At 38.3% G+C, this 12919-nt stretch overlaps 1 protein-coding gene across 3 annotated transcripts in view; it reads right to left on the bottom strand.

Moving 5' to 3' along the window:
- Dmxl1 (Dmx like 1) overlaps positions 1-12919 on the bottom strand; it is a 153014-nt gene that overhangs the window by 100716 nt on the left and 39379 nt on the right. For all 3 annotated transcript variants that reach the window (XM_045134454.1, XM_045134452.1, XM_045134455.1), the window contains 9 exons: positions 12392-12581; positions 10481-10649; positions 7648-7860; positions 4860-5113; positions 4068-4752; positions 3849-3970; positions 1077-1166; positions 895-997; positions 99-218 (listed from right to left, as the gene is read on the bottom strand). In XM_045134454.1, the coding sequence (XP_044990389.1) occupies positions 99-218; positions 895-997; positions 1077-1166; positions 3849-3970; positions 4068-4752; positions 4860-5113; positions 7648-7860; positions 10481-10649; positions 12392-12581 (1946 nt within the window). The remainder of the gene's footprint in view (positions 1-98; positions 219-894; positions 998-1076; positions 1167-3848; positions 3971-4067; positions 4753-4859; positions 5114-7647; positions 7861-10480; positions 10650-12391; positions 12582-12919) is intronic.

The following is a 12919-nucleotide window of genomic DNA, read 5'->3' on the forward strand; positions in this document are numbered from 1 at the left end:
AAAAATACATTTCTTACAAGAAAAGAAATGTGCCCTAAATTATGTAGCCTTGTATATTTATGACTACTTACATCTACAAAAAAATAAGAAAGACTCACCCAGTGACACAGGAATTGACCGCAAATGTAAATTCCACATACGTAACAGTGAACGGTTGTCTTGAGTACACTCTATCACAACTAGATAGAACTTTTCAGAAAATCCATTAGGTGAGCTGCCTGTTGGCATCAGCAACATTTTTCATTATTAACACAAAAGAAAGAAAAGCTTACTAAGTATATCAAGTTAAAATAACTGCTTATTTTAGAAAGGAAATTTAAATATATATTTTATTTATTTATTTTTTTTGAGGGGGGGGTTCGAGGTAGGGTTTCACTCTAGTCCAGGCTGACCTGGAATTCGCTATGTAGTCTCAGGGTGGCCTCAAATTCACAGTGATCCTCCTACCTCTGCCTACCAAGTGCTGGGATTAAAGGCATGTGTCACCCAGCTTGGAAATTTAAATAATTTAAAATCTATTTTATTTTATTGTTTCATTTATTTGACAGGGAAAGAGGGAGGGAGAGAGATAATGGGCACAACAGGGCCTCTAGCCACAGCAAACGAACTCCAGATGTGTGCACCCCTTTGTGCATTTAGCTAATGTGGGTCCTGGGGAATGGAACCGAGGTTCTTTAGCTTTGCAGGCAAATGCCTTAACAACTAAGCCATCTCTCTAGGCCCTAAAATTTTTTATACAGAGTTCCAAATGTCCTGAGGCACTAAGAGTTATGATAAGTAATATTGCATGCCTATATAGAACAACCATAATTTAAATACTATTTGAGACTTCATAGTTATTAACCATCTACCATAAGCTCCTAATACTTGTCATTACATAAAATTCTCCCTTACCTGCATCATATAAAATGCTGTCTTTTCCCACACTTTTATTCTCAAGGTTATTCAAAATGAATTCTTCTTGGAAAACATGGAGCAACTGGGTTTTTCTGCCTTGCTGAATATAAATAAATACCAACATAAGTTGACATATGTGTCATTTACCTACTGTTATGTAACAGAAGAATAATACTTACAAGTTTAGTAATGGAATCTAATGCAATAATGCATCCTGGCCTGGCTGTTGATTGCTGACTGACGATGTTAAACACTTCACCGACATATTTCTGTTTTTCAAAAAATTGATATCTCCTTTAGTAAACAAATTTAAAAACAACTAAGAACAAATATGAAATTTCAGGCATAATACATGAAAAACAAGTTCAAGTGGGGATAAATACAGTTCCTTTCAACTACAACAGTTGTAAGACTTTACCTTAATAGGAAATATATAGGCATTATTTATCAAATGGTACAGAAAAACAATGTTTACTGAGGATGAAAATGTTTGCTGCCCATGAATGTGAAAGCCTGGCTCCAAGTTCCTGGATTTGCTCTAAGAAGCAATGATTTGTAAGAACTAACTTTTCTTTGGCAGGGAAGGGAGTAAGACAAATTAAAACAAACACGTCAGCATTCTATCTCTGTGTGCTAAAATGTATTCTCTCCCTCTGCAGTCTTCATCTATCTCCAGGACTTTAAACTAATCTACTGACAGCTTCCCATTTTTCAAATTCAGGTCATACCTTCCTCTAAAATCCAGACACTCATTTACTGTATATCTTGCATGTTAAATAGGTATCTCAAGATGATTATGTTTCAAGTGACCAATTTTCTCCCTCTACCAGAAACATCTGCAATAATTCTAAGTTTCTTCCTAGACTAGTTTAACAGTTTCCTAAACTGGCCTCTCTGATTCTACTTTTACTTCCTATATCTTATTTATACAGTCGTCACAGAAATAGATTTAAAAGTTATGCCGGGCATGGTTGGCACATGCCTTTAACCCCAGCACTTGGGAGGCAGAGGTAGAAAGATCGCTGTGAGTTCGAGGCCACCCTGAAACTGCATAGTTAATTCCAGGCCAGCCTGGGCTACAGTGAAACCCTACCTCAGAAAAAAAAAGATTTAAAACTTAAGTGAAATCATTATCACAAGATCACAATCTTCAACAGTATCCATATCGTCCAGAGAATAAACCAAAGAAAGTTTCCACAACAAACTATGAGGTCTCATATGATCCACCAAGGCCAACTTTCTGGTTCTGTCCCTGACTATATACTCTACCTTATTTGGCTACAGCCACAATGGTATCCTTGGTGTTCCTTTACAGAATCATGGTGTTTTGGCCTCAGATTCTTTGAACTGGCCAACCCTTTTCTTGGATTACACTTCTAGTAGCCACATATTCAGCTTCACTACATTCTTCAAAAGTTATCTTTCCTATGAATCTTTCACTTAATGAGCAGCTTACATGGCACTCTATTTGTAACAGTGTTTCTTGGCATTGTATTTGTAATTACCACATTTATACTTTTCTGCCTAATTTACTTCACAAGCATGTAAGCTCTATACTATGGAATCCCACTTTTACTTTTATCTTTATTTGCAAGCAGAAAGACAGAAGACACCCTGGGCGGTGGGGAGCACGTCAGGGCCTCTAACCACTGCAAACTCCAGATGCAAGTTCCACATTGTGCATCTGGCTTTACGTGGTACCGGGGAATAGAACTTGAGTCATTGGGCTTTGCAGCAAGCACCTTAATTGTTGAGCCATTTCTCCAGCCCTCCACCCCATTTTTTTAATGTCTACATTCCCAGCACTTAAAACTATGTCTGGTAAACATGGTGTAGTGGTGCATGTCTTTAATCCCAGCATTTAGGAGGCAGAGATAGGAGGATCAGCATATGTTCAAAGCCACCTTGAGACTACAGAATGAATTTCACGTCAGCCTAGGGTAGAGCAAGACCCAACCTTAAAAAAATAAATAAATAAAAAAGGTCTGGTAAATGACACCCTCAATAAATATGTTTCCATTGCAGCACCATATATATATATATACACGCTTTTTAAAACACTGTGTCCTGTTAAATTATACTTTAAAAATAACTCATGGAAAAACAGGATCATAACAATCAATGGCTTATGTTACTCTGTAACCTGAGCATTAAAATTATTAATTAATAACTGGGAAGGTAGCTTGAATGTCATAAGCAGGATGCTCAAGTACAGCCTGAAGGCTGGCTCAAGAGACACTGAAGACTGTTAAGGCCAGGCTGGCATTGTGATACACACTTGAAATCCCAGCACCCAAGAGGCTGAAGCAATCCACCTGTCCATTCAAAGCCAGTTTGGCCTACATAGGGAGAACATGTCTTAAAACAACAAAGACAAAACCAACAAAACAAAAATAAATAACACTAAAAATACTAAAACAGCATAAAAACTTGTTTACTGGAGGTGCTAAGTAAGGCAGCCTGTAGACTGCTATTAGGTACCTAGTTTTCAGAATGTGGTCTCTCATAAGGAAAAAGCTTTGCAATGGCATTGCAAAAACTCCTGCTGGAGCAACCGAGCTGAAAGCTTTTTCTCCTAATGTTTAAGGCTATTGTTATTCTAGCTCCCCTTAACTATAGCCTAATCAACCTTAGTTCTACACATTATACTCTGATAGTCCTCATACATCTAGGAGCAAAGAAACACACACTGTAGAAAGTGAGACTGTTTTATTCTGTGCTGAGACTTGAATCCTGGGTCCAATTACACTAAGCTATATGTTCTAACACTGAGTTATAACCCATCTTAGATACTACTTTTTCAATGAATTATACACCTGAATCTAGAATCACTATACAGATACAATACAAACATGAAAAAATAAATTTATTTACCACACAAATGATATAGACCAATTCTGGAATATGTCTAGTAAATGTACAGTACCTAAAAACATAAATCTAGTACTTACAGAAATGTCAGGGTTGGAAAGCTCACACAGAAGCTTCTTGGCATCAATAACTGCTTCATATAGCCTAAGATATTGTCCATCGCTCGCTACAAAGCACGCACTAGGAGAGTTGCAGTATGCACCTAGAAAGTAGTTACAAACATTTAGAATTGAATCCCCCAGTAATAGTGCCTGAATGTCTACATTATTTCAGTACAAAATAGAAATCAGAATGCTTACCTAGACAGTAACTGGGTATAAGAGTAGGGAGCCAAGCCACATTGGAAAAGGCAGAAACATGAAGAGAATTAATCCGGGCAAGTTCAGACACTCCTCCAGAAAAAGACAATGGCCCAACTGGATCAACCCTCCAAAGAATAAGCTCACTATAAACTGCATTGGGATCTTGAAATGCCTGATCAGTGGTGCTTTTATTTTGTTGTATCAAAGAACATTCTTCAGTATTTACAGTATCATGAGGTTGTTTCTGGTTATCAACATCAGGTGTCCGTAATGCATTATGGTGTGATGTTGTCAGTAATAATGGCAATACCGAGTGGCAAGCTAAATCATTAAGATGAAAGCGATGACCACAATATCTGGATTTGTGAGAAATACTAAGAACTGTAGAAAAAGCAGACTCCTCAGCAAAACTGACCAGCCACTGATTCAAAGAACCATCAGCATGTTTTGAAATCATCATAACATTAGGGGTGAAAATACTTAATTTTAAACTACTGGATGATTTGTTATGACCAGAAGAGATGAGCATTGATGTAGAACGAGTGAGGCTAGACGGTTTTTGTTTTCCTTGTTGAATAGCCAGGTCAACATTCTTGGTACAAGCATACATTACTATGCTTTTACAAAGGGAGTTTGCGTCACCTGTGGGGAAAGCTACAGGAATTCTGGAAACAAAGGACACCTAGAATTAAGAAAGCAAGTATTAGGACATATAAAACTATACAAAGACATTACAAAACAGTATTTACATAAACAAGAAATAACTACCATGGATTATGATAATAGTACCTGTACTTGACGAAACATACCGGGCTGGTATTCATCTAGCCAATCTACATGCCAAACTAGTAAAGAACCATCCATGGGATGAATACTGAAAAGCATGTCTGCATTTTTACTCCATTCAGACAGAAGCACTTCAATCTGATGATCAACTGCAGCTGATGGTAATGAAGAAGAACTTGAATTTGGTATAATTTTATCTTCATTCAATTCCTTCTTTTCATGACTCATTTTTAAGCCACCAACACCATCATCCATTTCTGTAAAGAAGAGTTCAAGAACCAAGTGAATATAATGAAGCTATTATTAAAAAATTAAGAGCTTATATAAATGCATTCAAGATGAAAAACATGGTTTTCTTATTAATTAGAAATGGGCTTTTTTTTCTTTTAAACTAACTTTGCTCCAGGAATATAAGAACAGAAAAATTAACTCAGAAGGTCTACAGAACTTCATACAAGGACAAATGGAGGTGCTGTTACCATCATTCCTATTATTAGTTGTGCTTTCGTCACAGTACCAGACTCAGCCAAACCCAAGTGTGTGCTACGTTCTTTATCCTCTAGGTATACAAACTTGTGCTTAACAAAACACCTTAAAGTAAGCAAGCATGTACATTCTTACCTATTTCAAAAACCACAGCCTCCTCTACACCTTCCCCTAAACTTTTTTAAAGGATGCATTTTATTTACTTATTTATTGAGGGGTGGGGGAGACAGAGCGAGAAGGGACACACTAGGGCTTCCAACTGCTGCAAATGAACTCCAGACACATGTGCAACCATGGCTTGTGTGGGTCCTGGGGAGTAGAACTGGGGCCTCAAGTGCTAAGCCATCTCTCTAGCTTCTCTTTTTTATTTTTTCGGGGTCAGGTCTCGCTCCACTCCAGGGTGATTTGGAGTTCATTATGTAATCTCAGGGTGGCCTCAGACTCAGCAATATTCCCACCTTTGTCCCCCAAGTGCTGGGATAAAAGGCATGCGCCACCATGCTCAGCCCTTCCCTCAGCTCTTGATTAGGAATACAGAAACTTTCCAAAATGAAGCACTTTTAAAGTATTTCCCAGATTAAAAAGAAAAATAAGCAAAACATAAATTAATTAGAAAATGAGACAAAAGAAAAGGCAAAGGACATGGAAAACTAGCCACAAAAGGATTAAAACATAGCAGACAGGCATACTGCTCAATTTCTAACAAGAAAATACAAAGTAAGGGCTGGAGAGATGGCTTAGCGGTTAAGTGCTTGCCTGTGAAGCCTAAGGACCCCAGTTTGAGGCTCGATTTCCCAGGACCCACGTTAGCCAGATGCACAAGGGGATGTACGGAGTTCGTTTGCAGTGGCTGGAGGCCCGGGTGTGCCCATTCTCTCTTTCTCTATTTGGTCTGTAGCTCTCAAATAAATAAATAAAAATAAATAAAAAAATTTAAAAACAACAAGAAAATACAAGGTAAAACAAGATGCCATGTCCTATGATTAAAAAAAAGAAAAGTGAGCCAGGCATAGGGATACACATCTTTAATCCCAGCACTCAGAAGGCAGAGGAAGGAAGACTGCTATGAGTCTGAGGCCAGCCTGAGACTACATAGTGAATTCCAGGTCAGCCTGGACTAGAGCGAGACCACAAAAAAAGGAATATAATGAAAAGACCCAGTGTTCAAATTATGACAAAAAAAAAAAAGGTATTGAGTACATTCAAAGTATAAACTAGTAAAAGATAAATGCAGGGCAAATTGTCAGAAATAATTGATATTTAAAATCTATGCCAGGTGTGGTGGTGCATGCCTTTAATCCCAGCACTTGGGAGGCAGAGGTAGGAGGATCGCTGGGAGTTTGAGGTTACCCTGAGACTCCATAGGGAATTCCAGGTCAGCCTGAGCTACAGTGAAACCCTACCTCGAAACCACCCCCCCAAAAAAATCTACATACTCCCTGGTAATTTTCCATCTAGAGATCTATGTTACAAAAATTTTACACAAAGAGGAAAAGGCACATCACTGTGTATGTAACTACGAAGTACAGTGAAAAGCTACTTAGTCACCTTAAATGTCTATCAATAGACAAACTGTTCTTTTCTCTTAAACACAGACTACTACTAAGAACAGTGAGAAGGAAAACTGCCCATTAATGAATTAAGACAAGTCACAGAACACTATTGGGGGAAAAATCGTTCTTATGAAATACAAAAGACAGCAGAGAAACTAACAGCAAAATGTAATTAAATACTACCCAGTCCTCAGTATATAATGGCTATCCAGTCAGGGACTACACGGCCCAAGGACTGTTCCTTGACAACAGAAAGTCAGCAGAAGTGGCATTATGCAGTAATTCTGACCCAAAGCAGAGAAACAATTATACCTTCTTCTCTCTCCTCCTCCCTTCCCTCCATCCCTCCCAACTGCAGGATGATTACAGAAGAGGTTTAAACAATGTTTCTCAACTTTCACCTACATAAAAACCATCTAGAAATTGTATTGGATTATAGTTTAGAAGTTCTACACACAGTATGAGACTGTGTATTCTAACAAGCTCCTGGTAATACTGATACCATCAGCTCACAGATGATCTTTTAAATATCAAGGACTAAGGGACCAACAAACCCACAAGATCAGAAAATTGTTAGTTCTTATAGCACATGTGGTAAGAAACTGTGGACTAAGAACACCTACATCAGATCACTGAACGAGCTAGTCCATGTTTACATTATGCCACTGCAATCTCTGACATAGCCAGTTTTACATTATTATGAAAATTACTGGTATTCTGAAGAGGGTTAACTTTTCATTCTGAAATCTTACCTTCATCAGATTTTACATCTGCTTGATTGCAGTCTTCTACACTAGCCTCAGAAGTAGACTGTTCAAAACTTTTTCTAAGTTGCTGTAGGAAGACTTCCATGGACAATGTAAACTGCAGCTCTTTGTTGTTTAACCAGTGTACTACAAAAGGTCCACTTTTCTCTTCACTTTCACTTAAACTCAAAGATGTAATAGATGGTAGAAGTGGAATGTCTGTAAAGAAAAGAATAACATAATTAAAATTTAAAGCATTGGAGCAATTAAAACATTCACATCCTATTCAGATTATGGATATCTCACACACGTCGGTTTAGGAAAGATGTTTCTACTTTTTACCTTAACTTGGAATTGTTGTTTTTTAAGATGTGTAGAAAGAGCACTTAAGTTTGTGAAAAAAGAAAGCTACAAAAATCATCACATGCCTTCAGTGTGAATTCAGTCTCTTCTGTCAACACCCATCACAGCTAGAGAGCACACACTGACTTACGGCTATCACCCCAGATCCATATCTACCTCAGTGCTGTTCAAATGTCAAATAAGCATACATTTATCTTTAAATTTCTATAATACCCTTTAACCTAAAAATAAGACTTCCAATAAAGCAACGTTTGTCACTGTTATTATTATTAATGGTAAGAGATTGAGATGGTATATTTAACATACTTATTATAAAGAAGACAACATTATTCATTATATATAGGTTATATAGCATAACTTAACTATTCATTTTTATGCTAAAATTATGCAATAAGAATTTATGAAACCGGGTGCGGTGGTGAATTCCTTTAATGCCAGCACTCAGGAAGCAAGGTAGGAGGATCACTGTGAGTCTGAGGCCGGCCTAAGACTACATAAAGTAAATTCCAGGCTGGTTTGGGCTAGAGCAAGACCCTACCTCAAAAAACAAAACGAAAAACAAAAACATATGTCTATGATTTTAAGCCCTTGGGAGGCAGAAGTAGAAGGATCACCATGAGTTTGAGGCTACCCTGAGACTGTATAGTAAATTCCAGGTCAGCCTGAGCTAGAGTTTGAAACCCTACCTTGGGGGGGGCGGGGGAATGTCTTAATTTATCACAAATTTTGATTAAAAACATAATTTAACTTTTTCAATCATGGAAAATGCCATTATTACTGTCAAAGAAACCTAGTGGCAAACGCATCTCAGAAACAAACTTGGGCCATGCCTGGTGGCGCAGGCCTTTAATCCCAGCACTCGGGAGGCAGAGGTAGGAGGATCACTGAGTTTGAGGTCACTCTGAGACTGCATAGTGAATTCTAGGTCAGCCTGGGCTAGAGTGAGACCCGACCTGGGGACTGGGGAGATGGTTCAATGGTTAAAGCAGTTTGCTTTCAAAGTCTGTTGGCCCAGGTTCAATTTCCCAGCACCTCCATAAAGCCAGACATACACACACCTGACATTTGTTTGCATGGGCATGAGACCCTGGATATACATAATTTATTTTTAAAGAACAACAAAATTTCACAATGTTAAGGCCAACATAGACTATAGTGAAATTCTGCTTAAGAAAAGTGAGGGGAAAAATGTATGAGTTCCTATGTAAAACACATGACTTCTCCTGTGTATATTTTTAAAAATTAAAGAAATGTACATTTAAAAAAAAAAAGAAAGAAAGGTGAGGGGGAAGAGGATTTTGGAGAGATGGTTCAGTGGATAAAGTGCTTGCTTTGCAAACATGAAGAGGTCAGATCCCCAGGACCCACATAAATACCAGGTGAGCATGGCTGCCCTCCTGTGATCCCAGCACTTGGGACAATTGTGAGATAAAGACAGGGCCCCTGGGTGAATGAGAGACTCTTCCTCAGTAAGTCAGGTAGAGAGAATGATATCAAACCCTGGTTTGTGAGCCCATATGCAAAAAGAAAAAAGAAAAAGAAAAGTGGATGGGAAGGTGGCTCCATGGTTAAAGTTGCTCTCTTACAAAGCATACCAGCCTGGGCTCAATTCCCTAGCACCCATGTAAAGCCAGAAGCAAAAGTGGTACATATGTCTGGAGTTTGCAGTGGCAGGAGATCCTTGTGTACCATGCACATGCATATAACACACATGTGCAAGTAAAATATAAAAATGGGAGGGAACTAGAGAGGTGGCTTAGTGGTTAAAAGTGCTTGCTACTCAAGCATTATGGCCTGAGACTATCTTAGTTTGCGTCCCCAAGACCCACATAAGTGGCTAGACATGGACGTCCACATCTGTTGTAACACCAGGTCCATGGGAAGCAGAGATGGAACAGGCAGACAAGATGAAAGAGGAGAATACTGGCATTCTCCTCTAGCTTTACGCAGGGGCACACAGGGCATGTGCACATGCACACACTATACACATATCACATCACATACCACACCACAATGCTCTACACACACACACACCAAATGAATATTGCACAACATGCAAAAAATGTCAACAAACTGTGGTTTCCTTGTAAGAAAGGGACTAAGCTACAGATGCAGGCATGTCCACCCTGTGGGCCATGGGCCACATACATACTAGGACAGCTATGAATGCCACCTGAAACATTGGTAGATGACAACATCATGTTGCAACGTCAAGAGGTTAGATACTTCTAACCATGGTAAAAGTAAATGGAGGCATTTCTTTCTTTTTTCTGTACAGGTAGCCTTAATCATGCATAAATATTATGTTTTTTAAAAATAATGTTTTAAAAGCCCACTTTGCCTCTGATGTGACCATGGGTTTTTATGCTCACAAAAGTATGTACTCAAGTGATATGCACTTAAATCTCCAAATTTATAGGAAGATAAGATAGTCTAACTTCTTCAGTGTGTCTAATAGTGCATATTTCAGTATGACCTGTGGCTGGGTTGATGCTGGCTGCAATATGAAAGTGACAAAGTGCATTGGCGTGCAGTGGAGTGTTTCTGTGGGCTTGATGAGGATCTTGCTGATGAGGCAGATAGCCAGTATGTGCTACAAGTGCCAGTGATCTCCTCCGACCTCTGCGAAAATGCTTCAGATTTACCTGTGTAAGTAAACACAAAGAAAAATGAGTGCTCATATTGCTAAAAGTCACATATGCATAAGCTACCTAATGATTACTGCATATATCCTAATTTAGATAATCTTTTATGAAAAACATTTAATTTTAATGTGCAGTAAATTTGAATGAAAAATACATCTGGAATTTAAAGCCTCTGGGTTCTTTTTTAACCTTCACATAATACTTGCCAATTTTTTTCTGTTGTTTTTCGAGGTAGAGTCTCACTCTAGCTCAGGCTGACCTGGAATTCACGATGCAGTCTCAAGGTGGCCTCAAACTTGTGGTGATCCTCCTACCTCTGCCTCCCTGGTGCTGGGATTAAAGGCATGTGCTACCATGCCCGGCACTTGGCAATTATAAGACATCCAGTGCAAATATTGTTATTTTAATCTTTCACCACAGAAAATAGCTTATGCAGAACCCCAGGCTATCTGGCTAACAAACAACAGGGCTGCAAGCAGAGTAACTTCAGATATACAAATATATTTAATTATATTCTGAACTATCTGGATACTACAGAAATTTGAAAAATAACTGGGCATACTCATACAATAGATTTAGATTATTTTTTTAATTTATTTATTTATGGGAGAGTGAAAGGCAAAGAGAGAAAATGGGTGTACCAAGGTCTCTAGCCACTACAAATGAACTTCAAACACAATATGCACCACCTTGTGCACCAGGCTTATGTGGGTACTGGGAATCAAACCTTGGGGTCCTTAGGCTTCATAGGCAAGTACCTTCACCACTAAGCTATCTCTCCAGCCCTCAAATTACTTTAAAAATCACTTTCTGTCCAGGTATGGTGGCACATGCTTTTAATTCCAGAACTTGGGAGGGAGAGGTAGGATCACCATGAGTCCCAGGCCACTCTGAGATTACATAGTGAATTCTAGGTCAAACTGGGCTAGAGTGAGACCCTACCTCAAAAAATAAAAAAAATAAGCCAGGTGTGGTGGCACACACCTTTAAACCCAGCACTCGGGAGGCAGAGGTAGGAGGATAGCCATGAGTTCAAGGCCATCCTGAGACTACATAGTGAATTCCAGGTCAGCCTGGGCTAGAGCAAAACCCTACCTCAAAAAAACAAAAAAAATAAAATAAAATAAAAATTAACAAAAATAAAAAATTACTTTCTGCTTTTAGTATTAAGAAATTGTTAGTATTCCATCTTCAGCCATGCATGCTGTCTCATACCTATAATTCCAATGCTCAGAAGATTCTGGAGTAAGAGGACTGATCTGACTATGAGGCCATCCTGGGCTACATATTGAGTTCTAGATATACTGTGAGCCTCTGTCTCAAAAACAAAGCAAACACAACTTTGTGTCTTTAATTAGTCCAAACATCAAAAACTGACTTTTACTTTCAACAACAGGAAAATGAAGACTATAGTTCCAGTATCTAAGATGATAAAAGGAAGAGTAATATATGATAACCTAGCTTACCCTAATATCTAAGTTAAATCTTTATAGTCAGATCTTTTCATTCTCAGATATTATTATATATCAGCTAAGTCAACTGTTACTATCCTTTTCTATGGGTTAATCTAAGATTAATTAAGCTAAAATTAATTATGGGCACTAATGCACTAGATAAAACATGCATTTTATGAATAAGATAAAACAAAAATTTCTGAGACTAGGTTTCCCAAAACACAGATTACTAACAACATTTAACCCTGTTTTTAAATTCGTAGCAAATAACAGAATAAACGCACTTACTTCTAGAGCATTCTGGACTCGCTCTTTGCTGGAAGCATTCCTCTTCAAGTTATTTGTTAAATTAATTGGTTCAGACCAATGGTTGCAGTCGCCTCCATATAGCAAACAATCATTTGGCAAAAAAGTTTCTACCCAAAGACGACATACATTATCTTTGCAGCAAGTCAATAGTACATTGCATACAGAAGACCTATGGAATTAAAAACAAATTTTAGAAGCAATAATTAAATTCCACTCAGTATCACAGACATTCTATAATGTTTCTACTCATTTGTTTTGTTTGTTTTTTGAGATAGGGTCTAGATATAGCCCAGGCTGACCTGGTATTCACTATGCAGTTTCAGGCTGACATCAAACTCAGCAATCATTCTACCTTAGCCTCCTGAGTGCTGAGAGAGAGAATGGCATACCAGGGCCCCTAGCTGCAAGTGAACCCCAGATACATTCACCACTTTATGCATCTGGCTTTACATGGGAACTGGGGAATCAAACCCGGGTCCATAGGCTTTAAGGGCATGTGACTTAACT

This window comes from Jaculus jaculus, chromosome 14 (genome assembly GCF_020740685.1).
Source record: "Jaculus jaculus isolate mJacJac1 chromosome 14, mJacJac1.mat.Y.cur, whole genome shotgun sequence".
Taxonomy (NCBI): Eukaryota; Metazoa; Chordata; class Mammalia; order Rodentia; family Dipodidae; genus Jaculus; species Jaculus jaculus.